We start from the raw sequence: 16,184 nt of genomic DNA on the forward strand, positions 1-16,184 counted from the left end.
AATTCATACTACCTGAATGGTCCCAAAGCCTCAAGTTTCAAGTAGTCCTGGACTGGTAGAGTACCTGTGTACCAAGCAGAAGCAAATACAATCCTCTCTATTTAGACTTTGTCCTAACCCTAAAAGAGTACCTTCGAATAATTTTCCAAGTGTAGTGAGCAGCCCAAGGTGCACAAATAAACAAAAACCCTGAACAAGAACTACTAGAAACAACAGTGAGGTGAAATAGACCTTCAAAGACTTCATACATTAGAATTATAAGACAACTGTACTTATTATGTTTAAAGAAATAGAAGAGAATCTTAAACACATCTACAGGAAGCAGGAAACTTCTCAAAAAACTTTGGAAAGAGTCAAAAGATTTTCTAGAATTGAAAAATATAATGTAGAAATTAAAAGCTTAAAGGCTGTGGGTTTAACTAGAAAATAGATTAGAAGGTATTATCCAGCATGTAGGACAAGGGGTTAAGAAGTTAAATCGGGAAAAAGGTTATGAGAAATAGGGAATGAAGTGAAAAGATCTAAACTGGATTTAAGTAGAGTTACAAAATGAGAATAGAGCAGACATAGATCAGCAGTGATATTTGAAGAGATGACTGGTAATATTTCAGAACTGATGAAAGACAGTAATCTACAGTTTCTTTCTTTTTTTTTTTTCTTTTTTGCTATTTCTTGGGCCGCTCCCGTGGCATATGGAGGTTCCCAGGCTAGGGGTCTAATCAGAACTGTAGCCGCCAACCTACGCCAGAGCCACAGCAACGCGGGATCCTTAACCCACTGAGCAAGGGCAGGGACCAAACCCACAACCTCATGGTTCCTAGTCTGATTCGTTAACCGCTGCGCCACGGCGGGAACTCCCTAATCTACAGTTTCAAGAAGCCTGACAAATCCCAAGAAGGGTAAATTTTAAAATTCTCATTTAGGTATATCAAAGAGAAACTTCAGAACACCAAAGACAAAGAGAAAATCATTAAAAAAAAAAATAGGGGCCAGGAAAACAACAGAATACCTTTAAAGATGCCACAGGTAGAGTGACAGCTGACTTGTCAACAGTGACAGCTGAAGCAAGCAGAGTGTTGTCTTTAATGTTACGGAGGACAATGATTGTCTATCTAGGATTCTAAACCTAGAGAAAATAGCTACTCAGAATGAGGGCATTCTCAGAATGAAAGACATTTTCAGTCAAAAGAGAGTTTGCTATCAGCGCACCTTACGTAAGAACATTCTGAAAGATGTACTTCAAGCAGGAAGGCGATCCCAGATAGTGAGTCTGAAAAACAAAGAAAATGGTAAATATTACAGACGAATCACAAACAAGGAGATACTGCTGTATGTACAACTGATAAAAGGCTAATATCCAGAAGATATAGAAGTTCCCGTCGTGGCTCAGCAGTTAACGAAAATCAACTAGGAACCATGAGGTTGAGGGTTCGATCCCTGCCCTTGCTCAGTGGGTTAAGGATTGGTGTTGCCGCGAGCTGTGGTGTAGGTTGCAGGTGCAGCTCAGATCCCGCATTGCTGTGGCTCTGGCATAGGCTGGCAGCTACAGCTCCAATTAGACCCCTAGCCTGGGAACCTCCATATGCTGCAGGAGTGGCCCAAGAAATAATAAAAACAAAACAGAATATATAAAGAATTCTCAGGAATCAATATGAAAAAGACAACCCAATAAAACAATAGTTTCTCAAACTTTTTGATCTCAGGACCCCATTACACTCTTAAAAAGTATTAAGGGTTCCAAAAAGATTTTGTTTGTATAAATTATATCTATTGATATTTATTGTAATAGAATTAAAACTGAGACATTTTAAAAATGTTTATAAATAATAAACCCAATATAACCTATTTTATATTTTATATAGTAAACATAGTTTATATTTAAAACTATTTTTTGAAAAACAAGTTGCTGAGAAGAGTGGCATTGTTTTTGTTTTTACATGTATTTTTATTATCTGGCTTGCTAGAGGAAAGCTACATTTTCATAGTTATTTCTATACTCAGTCTATTGCAGTATGTTGTTTTGGTTGAGTTATCTGAAGAAAATCCAGCCTCACATAGATATGTAACTAGAAAGGGAAGGAGTATTTTAACTAACCTCTTCAGATCATTGTTGATATTCTTCTTTGATACTACATCAGAATTTGACAAAGTTAGTTGCATTGTGGAATCTAAAACCATATTAATGACTTTTTCATATTCCGATACATTGAAATTTGTTGGTATGTCATACACTTTGATTGGCTCTTTTATTCATGCACAATTTATAACATCAGGTACTTATTGTTTGGAAAATGTGGGTTCCCTAAGTTATGCATATGTTCTAAATGTTGATGTATTTTATTTCACAATGTCAGAAAATCATGTATTATCTTCAGCTTGATCAGAAAAATCTTTTTTGGGCAACTCTCAGGTTTACAAGCAGCAAATACAAAATTTCCAAAATTTTTTTTTTTTTAATTTGAAAGCTATATTTTTATCTGTGGCAACAAACACTGTCCATTATTTTCCTTGAGGTGATAGGGTTACCTTGTTTATTTTCAAGAACTTGTCTTTCAAATACCCATCTGAGAAACCATAGATTGTTGTTATGTTCTTTTATGTATATCATATATATAAAAGTTTGCATATATATTTAAGCAAATTTTATTAAAAGTTTAGTATTTTAACAAGTTTATAAAAATTTCGTATCTAAGTATAAACCATATTGAATAAGTAAAAATGCTGTTCCCCCAAAAAAAGTAGCTAGTTCACTCAGCAACTCATTCACACACGTGCTTTTCCTAGACACAAATAGCGTTTTTTGGTCTATAGCAGACATGCTTTATGTATATTTCTCATTTCATCATCAGAGTATTAAAAAGACAGGTATTGAGATTTGATTAATTATTTCAATGGCTTTATTAAGGACAAACATCCTCCCCCCATGTGTGGTGATAAAGAATAAAAGAATCCTAGCACAATTGGGTGCCACTGCCTTGATTTGTGTTAAAGTGCCAGGAGTAGTTTTGTCCACCTTGTTTTTGTCAACACAGTGAAAAAGGCAAATAATGTCTTAGTATTATTTTGAGGAATGGTCAAACAAATGGAGAAGTACTCAACTTTTTAAAATTCTGTGCACACTGAGGGTTATTGCCATGGATATGAAATAACAGAAACTTCCCAGTGGTAGCATGAATTAGAACAACCACTGGAAAATATTTTGGCTATAATTTCAGAACACATGAATACCTTATGAACCAGCAGTTTTATCCTAGAGAACATTATATGTTTATACCAGGATATAGGTACCAGAATGTTCATGGCAGCATTATTTGTAGTAGTCAAAAATTAGAAACATCCAAATGTCAGTTAACAGTAGAATAGATAAATATGTTGTGATTGTATAATATCTTACAACAAAGAAAAGGAACCACTGTTATTACATTTAGCATCAGGGATGGATCTGGTGTAATCCAGTGTGATCCAATCTAAGCATGAAAGAATACAAACAGTAAAATTCCATTCACATCAAGTTCAAAAATCAGGTAAAATGGAGTTCCCGTCGTGGCACAGCGGTTAACGAATCCGACTAGGAAGCATGAGGTTGCGGGTTCTGTCCCTGCCCTTGCTCAGTGGGTTATTGATCTGGCATTGCCATGAGCTGTGGTGTAGGTTGCAGACGCGGTTCGTATCTGGCGTTGCTGTGGCCCTGGCGTAAGCCAGTGGCTACAGCTCCGATTAGACCCCTAACCTGGGAACCTCCATATGCCACGGGAGCAGCCCAATAAATAGAAAAAAGACAAAAAAAAAAAAAAATCAGGTAAAATGATGTTAAATAAGGATACATGTCACTCTTAAATATACAAGAAAATGATTCTCACGAAGTCAGGATAATGGTTACTTTAAAGGAGAGGGAGGAGGTTGTAATCGGAGAAGGGCACATAGGTAGGCTTTAGGACACTAGCAGTGTTTCTTGATCTAGGGAAATAAAAATTTAAAAAAAAAAACCCACAGTGTTCCTCTGGGTGGGTAGAATTTTGAAATTTTCTTTATTTTGCTTATCCTTTTAACTATCGCTAACATAAAAAGGAAAGGCTTTTTAAAAATAAGAAAAGATTGCTTTTACCATTTTTTCTTACACAGGTAATTAGACTGACTTTTGAAGTCAGTTTGCCACTCTAGTACTTAATGTGCTTTAAGTGTCCATTTTAAAAATCTTCAGAGGTTCTGAAAATTTGTTTCCTTGCACGTTTTCAATGCTTTTCTCTTAATCCACCTCCCTCCAAATTTTAAAAGGTTATTATTAATTTTTATTTCTTTCTCCTACATGTTCTCTCCATCTTATTTAGTATGGTTTCTGTTCTGAACCCAAACTGGATGCAGATTTGCTTTCAACTACTCCACACCCATTTCCTAGTCAAGACAGATTGCCAGAGCCCTGAGTCATCTTACAGATCCTGTTGGAGCCAAGGGATGTTGCTTCTTACTGTAGCTAAGCTAAAGGAAGCCATTGTTTGTGTGTGTGTGTGTATGTGTGTGTCTGTGACATGTTTCTGGATAACAGCAGCAATGATGCCATCTGCTTTCTAGGCGGAGGAGAGGCAAAGAGAGGAACAGCTCGTCTCGTTTGACAGGTAAAGGAATTATTCTAAGGTGGATGGTCGAGATGGGATTTTATACTTTACACTTACTTTTAATTTTAAAAATCATCGGGAAGGAGTTCCTGTTGTGGCGCAGTGGAAACGAATCCCATTAGAAACCATGAGGTTGCAGGTTTGATCTCTGGCCTTGCTCAGTGGGTTAAGGATCTGGCGTTGCCATTAGCTGTGGTGTAGGTCGCAGACGCGGCTCGGATATGGCGTTGCTATGGCTGTGGTGGAGGCTGGCAGCTACAGCTCCCTAGCCTGGGAACCTCCATATGCTGTGGGTGTGGCCCTAAAAAGATAAAAAGACCAGAGTTCCCATCGTGGTGCAGTGGTTAACGAATCCGACTAGGAACCATGAGGTTGCGGGTTTGATCCCTGGCCTCGCTCATTGGATTAAGGATCTGGTGTTGCCGTGAGCTGTGGTGTAGGCCAGCGGCTATAGCTTCAATTGGACCCCAGCCTGGGAACCTCCATATGCCGTGAATTTGGCCCTAAAAAGCGAAAAAACAAACAAACAAAAAAAAACAATGAGAAAAAAGAAGGAAGAATAAAGGGAGCCCTATGGTGGGTAATTTATAATCCCCCAAATAAAAACATCAAAATTGTGGGCTTTTCTAAGATCTTTAAGTTATGGAAGGAATAATTTCAAGTGAATAAAAAACTTCTAAGAAATCTCTGATATCTCTGTGTTGGGAAAAGTGTTTAGCTCACTAGGAGTAGATATGAACCCACAAATCTACAGATTAGGAGGTCTAAATAATTTTACCTCTAGTTCAGAATTAAGTTCTTCAAAGTTCTTGGGTCTCTGTTTACTTTTCTCTGAAATGGAGGCAACACATTCTTCAAAGAGTATTAAAAGAAAAAGCAGGAGTTCCTGCTCTGGCACAGCTGGATAAGGATCTAGCCTTGCCACAGTTGTTGTGTAAGTCACAGCTGCAGCTTGGATTCAGTCCTTGGCCTGGGAACTTCCATATGCCTTGAGTGTGGCTGGGAAAGGAAAAACAGTTTGTATCTGAAAGCTATCTCCTTTCTTAACTTCTCCACACTGAATTAACTAATTGCACAGAAATGTACTGATGGTATTAGTTCAAAATGTAAAATGTTTTATCAGAGATATTATCTTCCCCCCACTATACTATGAGTACCTCAAAAGCCTCTAAGTCAGTTTTTTTATCTCCAGCACATGGAGGAAATTCTTTAAATATTGTTGAGATAATGTGTGATTTATGCGTACTGTTGGAAAAATACTTAACACTGGATTTGCAAAGTGTTCTGGGTCTAGTATAATGTGTCATATGCCTTTCTTCTAAATATGGTACCTGAAAAGAAGAGTTGTATTTCACTAGCTTTTTACTTAGATTTACTTTGATTTTACAGTCATTTAACCTAAAGCGTAACCTCAAGGAGATTCCTGAAAACCAGGAGATGTGATTCTGTTGGACTAGTTGGTGAAGCACCAACAGGTCGCTTAGCCTGCTCTCCTCTAAGGATCTCATGTAGGACCTGAGAGACCAACACAGCTTGCACTTTGAGAGTGACCTGGGAGAGAATAGGCTAGTTTACTTTGTTGACTTCAAATCTCTGCCCACTGCTTGTCTAGCAAGCCCCAGCAAGATTGCAGAGTGTACCCCTGAATGGAAACAGCAACAGGTCTCATCTGTCACAATTCTACTTCCTCTTAGTTTTACCCATGAAAGCTAAGACTTTATTTTCTTGGTGTTACCAGCTCTTTGCTTCTGGTGATGAAGAATGTGGCCTTCAGGGCCTTGTACTGATGCCAGAGGAGTTGGAACCCTGGTACTGTCTTTGGGGGGGCTTTGCTGGCACCTTAGAGAGGAGGAATCAGCTAATGTGCTTGTCGCCCTGCAGCCATGAGGAGTGGAACCAGATGCAGAGCCAGGAGGATGAGGTGGCCATCACCGAACAGGATCTGGAACTCATTAAAGAGAGGGAAACAGCGATTCGGCAGCTAGAGGTGAGAACCAGGTCATGTTTTTTGTCTGACTCGTATCTGTAATCTCTAATCCACCTTGCTTTTTCTCTTGGTGATTATGAAAAAAGACGAAATGAGTTGTTGTGTAGTTTGCATATTATGTCTCAAGGTAATCATGGTGAGCTTGAACTACTCTTACGACAGTATTGGCTATCATGTCTGAGAATACCCCAATTCTTTTCTCAGTCATCATATCTTATATGGTCTGCATGAGAGTATGTATAGGGAATAGAGCAAGGCAAACAGATATTTTATTGCTCATTAAGACGCTGTCTCCAGAGTTCCCACCTTGGCACAGCGGAAACGAATCCGACTAGGAACCATGAGGTGCGGGTTTGATCCCTGGCCTCACTCAGTGGGTTAAGGAACTGGCGTTGCCATGAGCTGTGGTGTAAGTCGCAGACGTGGCTCGGATCCTGCGTTATTGTGGCTCTGGTGTAGGCTGGCGGCTTTAGCTCTTATTCGACCCCTAGCCTGGGAACCTCCATATGCCATGGGAGCGGCCCAAGAAATGGCAAAAAGAAGAAAAAAAAGATGCTATCTCTGAACCTCAGTGCCAACCTCTGGGTTTGGTAGAGCTCTGCAGAGAGCTTAGACCGAATAGCCCCAAATAAAGGCAGGCCAAAATGTTTGCTCCGTTTTTGTGCATCCCAAAGTTCACTCCCAAGTTGTAGATATCACCTCAATGGGTCAGAGAAATAGGAACAGTTTCTGAGGTAGGTGTTGAGGGAGAGGTCTTGAGGCCTTTCTTAGCTGAGTTCCCCAACTTTAATTTTGCACAATGACCAGTAAAATATCCTTAAACCCAAGAACTTTTCTCATGGAGATAGAAGACTGCCATCCCTGGAGGCAGTGGGGAGAGGAGGGTTGTAGAGAGAAACTTGGAGCTCTTCATTGACCTTCATCTGTGGCAGTGGTTCTGAACCCCGACTGCATTTTAGAATTATTTGGAGATTTAAAAAATTTTTATTGCCTTCAAAGATATCATATCTTTCCTCCCCCCCCCGCCCCCTTTTTAAATGGCCGCACCAGAGGTATTGGGAAGTTCCTGGGCCAGGGATTGAATTCGAGCCACAGGTGCAGAACACCAGATCCTTTAACCTACTGCACCAGCTCGGGGATGGAACTTGTGCCTCTGCTGCGACACAAACCGCTGCAGTTGGATTCTTAACTCACTGTGCCACAGCAGGAACTCTTTTTTCTCTTTTTCACCTATTGCTCCTAATCATCAACTTGATTCTTTAACATTAGAAATACTGTTATAGCAGGGGTAGAGTTAGGGTTAAGGAGTGGACTGCAGTGTATGTCAGGAGTGTAGTGGGCACTGCACATTCAACAGAATTAAGGCCAGATTCCTTAGGGCTGGATTTTCATATCCAGTCATTTCCTGCATTTAACAGACAAACCCTATTCTAATGGTGGAGTAACACACTCCTGTGTGTCTCTTCTGTTCTCAGACTATACCTTGACACTTCTGGCCCCCAAATGTGTGGGTTTTTTCCCCATCAAGCAATTCTGCCACACTATAGGGATGTCCTAATTTAACTCAATGCTGACGCTTTCTACCTGGAGTTAGTTACATCGGATCACACAGGTTGAGGTTTCAGTCCCACAGGACACGCACACACACACACACACAGACACACAACTTCAGATACCAGTCACAAGTCCAGATTGTCCCCTGTGGTTCTGACTGACAGGCTGGAAATTGGAAGTTCTTGTGATCACCTTCCTTTAGTTTGATTAATTTGCTAGAGCAGTTCACACAACTCAAGAAAACAGCTTACTCCCTAGATTACCAGTTTATTATAAAAGGATACATCTCAGGAACAGCCAGATGGCAGAGAGGCACAGGGCAGAGTTTGTAGGAAGGGGCACAGAACTTCTGTGCCCTCTCCAGGTGTTCACCAACCAAGAAGCTCTCAGAACCCTGTCCCTTGGGCATGATTGATTAAATAACTGGGAGTTCCTGTCATGGCTCAGTGGTTAACGAATCCGACTAAGAACCATGTGGTTGCCGGTTTGATCCCTGGTCTTGCTTAGTGGGTTAACGATCCGGCGTTGCTGTGAGCTGTGGTGTAGGTCGCAGATGCGGCTCGGATCCTGCGTTGCTGTGGCTTTCGTGTAGGCCGGTGGCTACAGCTCCGATTAGACCCCTAGCCTGGGAACCTCCACATGCCGTGGGAGCGGCCCTAGAAAAGGAAAAAAGACAAAAATAAATAAATAAGTAAATAATTGGCACTTGGTAATTGATTTAACTTCAAGCCCTCCCTTCTCTCCCCAGAGGTCAAGATTGGGGCAGAAAGTTCCAACCATCTAATCACCTGGTTGGTTCCCTGGCAACCAGCCCCCATCCTTAGGGGTTTTCCAAAAGTCAAGCTAATAACAAACTCAGGAATGGTTGAAAGAGGCTGTCATGAATAACAACAGACATCTTTATCTCATTTATCACTTAGAAAATTTTAAGGGTTTTATGAGCTCTGGGCTGAGAGTGGGATAAAACCAAATATATATTTCTTACTATGAATCATAATATCACATCTATATTATAGCCAAATTGGGCTGTTTGCTCTTTAATCTAGCTAATATGACTTCTTTTGCTCTAAGTCACAACTTAATTCCTATCTCTTTTGCCATAGTCCCTCCTTTTTTGACTTTCTATACCATTCATGAGTCATTTCCCATGTAATACTCTTTATTCTTATTTATCTTACTGTGTACTGATTACTCCACTCCATTAAGCCCTTTTATATTCACAGCAACTAGCAGTCTGTCCTAACTATAGCAGATTCTTCGCAAGTTACTGAGATGCTGGCAAGAACTATTCTTGCTGAGTTATGATTAGGAAGTCATTGCTTTGAAAGCATCATTTCGTACTGTACATTCTGAGAGGTAGTGCATTGCAATTGAAAGACCATGGACCTCAGGGATATAATCCTGGCTGCAATGCTTAGTTTCCTCACTGATCAGCTATGTGACTAGACAAGTTACATAACCTCCCTGAACCTCATTATCCTCAAAGATACTTACTTCATAGAGTAACTGAATGGTTAATTCAAGTATTGAGGAGGCATAGTAACAAAACATTATGAACTTTTTAATTCTCAATTTTGCCACTTGTTAGCTGAGCTACTTTGGGATAAGTCGTTTAACCTCTTTGAGTCTTGATTTTCTCTTCTGTAGAATGGGAATAATACATGTCTCATTGGGTTGTCATGAGGACCAGTTAGGTGATAGTTATTAAGAGCTAACACTTATGAAGTGCTTATTGCACAGTTCTAAGAACTTTATTGAGTATTCCTGAAAAGCCTGTGAGATAGGTACTGTCATTGTCCACATTTTAGAGAAGAGGTACAGAGAAATTCTTAATTTAAAGTTGTACAACAAGACTGTGGAGGATCAACAATCCTCTGAAGCTAAAGTCTGTGCTTGGAATTACCTTCCTGGTATATGGTACTTGGCACATAGTTGTCACTTAGTAAATGTTAATGATTAACTTTCATTTGCTCTTTATGGAGAAAGCATGATTTATAAACTTTAAAAACACATGTGGGAGTTCCTGTCGTGGCTCAGGAGTAATGAACCCGACTAGTATCCATGAGAACATGGGTTCAATCTCTGGACTTGCTCAGCGGTTTAAGGATCCAGCATTGCCGTGAGCTGTGGTGTAGTGTAGGTCACAGTTGAGGCTCAGATCCTGCATTGCTATGGCTGTGGTGTAGGCTAACAGCTGTAGCTCTGATTCAGCCCCTAGCCTGTGGGAACTTCATATGCTGCTGGTACGGCCCTAAAAAGCTAAAAATAATAAAATAAAAACAAATGTGTTAACATTAATAGCCAAAACTTTAGGTAAGTAGAGAAACGAATTTTCTAACATGTCGCTTGATGTTAGTTGATTTTTATTTTGTGTTTCTTAGGCTGACATTTTGGATGTCAATCAGATATTTAAAGATTTGGCCATGATGATCCATGACCAGGGTGATCTAATTGGTATGTATTATTGATACCTTTAATATAAAGGCGAGTTGATGGTATTTATGTACAGAGAGGTCAGGAAGATGTGTCTTAGGAATTTCGGAATACCATTTAAAAATTATTAAGTTCATTTTCTAAGCAATTTCCTTATGTTGTCAAATGTGATGTTAAAATGAGGCTTCCATGAATAGTTGGCTCCATTTGCTTGCCATAGCCTCTTGCTAAGTCTTTGGCTATTTAGGGAAATAGCTGTCAGTTACCCAGTTTTTATCTTCAGAAACTTGCACAATTGTGGGTTTAGAAACCCTTTTTAAAAACTTTTTAAGGGAGTTCCCATCATGGAAACAAATCCAACTAGGAACCATGAGGTTGCGGGTTTGATCTCTGGCCTCGCTCAGCGGGTCAAGGATCTGGCGTTGCCATGAGCTGTGGTGTAGGCCGGTGGCTACAGCTCCAATTTGACCCCTAGCCTGGTAACCTCTGTATGCTGCAAGTGCGGCCCTAAAAAATAGAGACCTATATATATATATATATATATATATATATATATATAGATATATATAATATATAGATATATATAGATTTTTTTTTTTAGGGAGTTCCCATCATGGCTCAGTGGTTAATGAATCTGACTAGCATCCATGAGGACACAGGTTTAATCCCTGGCCTTGCTCAGTGGGTTAAGGATCTGGTGTTGCTGTGAGCTGTGGTGTAGGTCACAGACGTGGCTCAAATCCTGCATGGCTGTGGCTGTGGTGTAGGCTGGCAGCTACAGCTCTGACTTGACCCCTAGCCTGGGAACCTCCATATGCCTCGGGTGTGGCCCTAAAAAGCAAAAAAAGAAAAACTTTTTATTTGGAGGAGTTCCCATTGTGGCTCAGTGGGTTAAGGACCTGACATTTTCTCTGTAAGGATGTGGGTTCCATCCCTGGCCTTGCTCAGTGCTCAAGGATCCAGCATTGCCATAAGCTGCAGTGTAGGTCACAGATGTGGCTCAGATCCAATGTTGCCATGGCTGTGGTGTAGGCCCCAGCTGCAGCTCTGATTTGACCCCTGGCCTGGGAACTTCCTGCACACAGGTGCAGCCATAAAAAGAAAAAACAAACTTTTTCTTTGGAAATAATTTTAAATTTATAAAAAGTTGCCAAAATTAAAGTAACTCAGAACTCCTTTATAACCTTTCCCTAGATATACCTCTTGTTACCATTTTACCCCATTTGCTTTTTATTTGCGCTCACTCTCTCTCTCTGTGTGTATATACCTGATGTTGTCTGAGCCATTTGTGGGTGAGTTTCATACTTCATAACCCTCTACTCATAAATACTAAAGTGTTTGTTTCCAAAGAATAGGGCTATTCTCTTAGGGAGTTAGTAACTTTTGATTTCATGGCTGGATAGTTGGAGTGAGGGTGCTGAAACCAGGCGTCAGAATTTTGTTCAGTTTGCAGTCTTGAAACATCTGAGTGTGTTAAAATATCTACTGCCCTTCTTTTTTGCAGACAGCATAGAAGCCAATGTGGAAAGCTCAGAGGTGCATGTAGAAAGAGCTACTGATCAGTTACAGCGAGCTGCTTACTATCAGGTAAAAGCAGGTACCAAGGAAAGTCATTTTGTGCTGTAGACGTTGAGGGCCATCGGAGTACAGGGACACACTGAGAACAGCTCCAACCTTTTGCTTAGGCTTCAGCTGGAGGCAAGTAGTCATGATTGCAGTCCCAGTTCCATTTTTAGTATTTTCCCTTGCAAAGTGATCTACAAAAAGGCATCAAACTTTGAATAAACTGGTATAGAAGCCTCTTAGCTACAAAGCCAACCCTCTAGGAGTTCCCAGCACGGCACAGCGGAAATGAATCCAACTAGGAACCATGAGGTTGTGGGTTCAGTCCCTGGCCTCGAGCAGTGAGTTAAGGATCCAGCGTTGCTGTGAGCTGTGATGGAGGTCACAGATGCGGCTCAGATCTGGCGTGGCTGTGGCTGTGGTATAGGCTGGCAGCTGTAGCTCCAATTCGACCCCTAGCCTGAGAACGTCCATATTCTGCAGGTGTGGCCCTTAAAAGCAAAAAAAAAAAAAAAAAAAAAAAAAAAAAGCTAACCCTGTCAACTAGCATGATACTAATCTGGTGTAAGGCTGATTTTATAACCTAAACAGCTGACATTTGTTTCCATTAGGATAATAAATGTACAAAGTAGAACTTTGCAAATATTTTCTGTTGAATTTTGCTACAAAGGACGGACATAGAATCAACTCTGATTGCTTATTTACCTATGAAATAATAGGAACTTATCATTTTTGTGGTTATATTGTTATAAATAGGGATGAATCATTCTACTTTTGATAAAATGATATTCTTCTATATATTGGTTGAAACTCTAGTTTTAAGACTTTTTATCTGGGTCTTTACCTCAGTGTACAAATATTGTAAATGAGGTTCTTCTCATTCCATCTCAGTTTGGTGTTGCTTGGCTTTTTAGAAATAAATAGCTTTCACTCATTTACCATGTTCTTAAGATAGCTGTATTTCACCTGGGACTGTTCTTAAAGAAATTTGTATTTAATATTAGTGTTTCTTTTTAAAAACTGAGTGATGACTTTAATATCCAACAGTAAAGAAACAATTAAGTAAATTATATATATCCACTCAATGTTGTTATGTGGGAATTAAAACAGATGTTTATAAAGAATTTGTAATATCAAAATTTTTAATGCTAAAATGTTATGAGAAAAACATCAAACATCATACAATATGGTCCCAATTATGTCAGATAACCATATGCTTGGGTAAAATATCAGAAGGAAATACAATCAAAATGTCAACTGTTGGAGTTCCTGTGTGGCTCAGTGGGTTGATCCACCATTGTCACTGCTGTGGCTCAGGTCACCCTTGTGGCTTGGGTTTGATTTCTGGCCTGGGAACTTCTGCATGCTGTGAGCAAAGCCAAAAAAAAAAAAGAAAAAAATCAACTGTTTTATCCGTGGGTTGTTTTGGTTTTTTTTTTTTTGTCTTTTTTGTCTTTTTAGGGCTACACCTGCAGCATATGGAGGTTTCCAGGCTAGGGGTCGAGTAGAGCTGTAGCCACTGGCCTACACCACAGCCACAGAAACGCAGGATCCGACCCATGTCTTCAACCTGAACCATAGCTTATGGCAACTCTGGATCCTTAACCCACTGAGCCAGGCCAGGGATCGAACCTGTGTCCTCAGGGATGCTAGTCAGATTCATTAACTGCTGAGCCACAATGGGAACTCCAAGTGTTTTATCTGTGGGTGACTATTTTCTCTTCTGCTTGTCTGTATTTTTTACAATGAATATAAAATTTTATAATAGGCATAAGACCTTTATTAAAATTCACATGTACAAATACCTTATTTTATTGCAAATAATGCCTAGCAACATAGGTATAAATGGCTCCTTTGCAAAACTGTATTAGTGAGCCTGGAATTATCACTGCTGTCTAGCACTGGTAACTTGAGATTTTTGAGAAGGTCTATGCATAATCATGCACAGATAGAGTTAATTTTGAATTACCAGGAGGCAGATTGATGAAGCACTCTTGGAGTCTTAGATATAAATATTTTTCACCTGTCTCATGAGTATCTTCTTTACATATTTCTCTCCTCAGAAAAAATCTCGCAAGAAGATCTGTATCCTGATCCTTGTCCTGTCAGTGATTATTGTAGTCTTGGGAATTATTTTGTGGATAATTCTAGGTAATAAATGAAGTGATTGCCTCCAAGCCTTCTTCCGCTGACTGTTTTCAAGGGCAAGTGCTTGTTGGAATCTTGCCAGAACAAACTGATCACAAGAAGAGAGAATACACCAGAACGTCCTGTAATAATTTAGTTAGAAACTAACTACTAACTAGTCCTTGGAATTAGTGACCTATGGAGACAGTATTTATCAACTTATGTATGCATTCTATTCATTTCTCAAATTAAGAATTAATTTATGTGGATTTTGTTTTCTCTTGTATTCTGATTGCCCTTCATCCCAAGTGTTTATCGAAAATTCCATTCTAGATATTCTTGTTTTGGCAGGTGACACTACAGTCTTGTAATATTGTCTTTTTATGTGTATAGAAGATTTACATTTTGACTAGCAACTGAGATAGAATTACTTTCTGGCACCAAACCTACTAGAGTTCATCAGAAACTGTATAATAAGCCAGCAATTTTTATAATTTAACATTTTAATTTGAATTACTAAGAAGCCTGTTCCCTATTTGCTTTGAAAGATTTTGGCAATGCATTTAACTAGAAAACGAACAATTGCACATGTGATCCAGATTACATGAGAAAGTAACTATTTGAGCTGGCCAGTTGTTGGGAAACATGTTAATCTGGGTTTTAAGTTTCTTATCTGCTAGTGTCATCTATTGCAGTTCATCCATATATACACTAAACCATCTTGTTCACTTTTTGAAGAGGTTAATTTAATTAACGTTACTATACTCTGTGGGATCCCTCTCCCACCTGTCTGTATAGAAGGGGAGTATTTGACAAAGCATGCTTTGGAAAGCAAATAGGAATTGTTTGGAATGATTTAGTCTTTTTGTTTCATTGCTAAGTTGTGGTTATACATTCCTGGTGAATGATGAAGGTTGCCATCAAAAGGCTGCCCATACCCTCATAATGGTTGCTGGGCATTTGATGGCAGGAAGATTTTAAAAGCTAGACTGAAGTTGGTTTAAAATTTAGTCCTGTGAATCTGGCAATAAAGCAAAGAAAAGGTTCTTTTTTGTAAATAATATTGGTTTAGAATAGTGATGTTAGACTTATCCTAATTTATGACTAAGAGATTAATCTCTCCCTGCATAGTTTTAGACAAAAAAACGTTTCAATAAAATATTGCTGTCTTGTAATATAGATGTTGTCCTCTCCCATTTTTCTCAGGTCTAGGTACATTAAAGGGAATGTAATTTCTTTAGGCTCTCAAAAAAATGTGAATCGGGTTAACAATTTCAGTTCCTCCATTAGTGAATTAGAGGATTTGCTACCCTGGATATATTTGTATTTATTTCTTCCACTTCCAGTAATGTTACTTAATATTTACTAATGTGAACAGCAGGGAAACAAGGGCTAAATACGTAAGTTTCTTTGAACTCCTGCACCATCCCACCACAAATACAAATAAACATTTCAAAAGCTTTTGTAGTAAGTTTTTATGAGTTAACATCCTGATGCAGTAGCTATTGGGTAATGTGCTATCTGGAGAAAAACTGAGACCTGCAAGAAGACTGGAGAGCAGGTGAAGACTGTAGGGCAGGTGAGGACTGGCTTGGGGTGGGATAGGTGCTCAGGAGTCCTTTCCTTGAAGAACAGGATAGAGCTATTGGGGTGTCACAGTGGCCCAAGCAGCAGCTTCAGAGCTAATTCCTTGGTTCTGTAGTCACTGCCCCTTCAGTCTAGATTATAGCTGGACTTGAATACATCATCTGTAATTCCAGGAAGAAAAGTCTTGATTGTGAAAAAACTTTCAGCCTGGGTAAAATGAAGCCACCATAGTTCTGTTCTATAATACTATGTAATCCATTGGTGGTGGTGATAGTAGTAGCAAGTATGACCTTGACCTAGAATTTGAATGGGCTGGAATT

The 16,184-nt window shown here is 39.4% G+C and overlaps 1 protein-coding gene across 1 annotated transcript in view; it reads left to right on the forward strand.

Annotated features, from left to right (window-relative positions):
- STX12 (syntaxin 12) overlaps positions 1-15,738 on the forward strand; it is a 41,458-nt gene extending 25,720 nt beyond the window's left edge. The window contains 5 exon segments of the mRNA NM_001243442.1: positions 4,570-4,613; positions 6,495-6,600; positions 10,536-10,608; positions 12,092-12,174; positions 14,214-15,738. Of these exon segments, the coding sequence (NP_001230371.1) occupies positions 4,570-4,613; positions 6,495-6,600; positions 10,536-10,608; positions 12,092-12,174; positions 14,214-14,312 (405 nt within the window). The 3' untranslated portion in view covers positions 14,313-15,738.
- The last annotated feature ends 446 nt before the right edge of the window (positions 15,739-16,184 follow it).

This window comes from Sus scrofa, chromosome 6, assembly GCF_054392235.1.
Source record: "Sus scrofa isolate SSC_HxYL_T2T_F1_AM1 chromosome 6, Sscrofa_HxYL_maternal_Yorkshire_Landrace_v2.0, whole genome shotgun sequence".
Lineage (NCBI taxonomy): Eukaryota > Metazoa > Chordata > Mammalia > Artiodactyla > Suidae > Sus > Sus scrofa.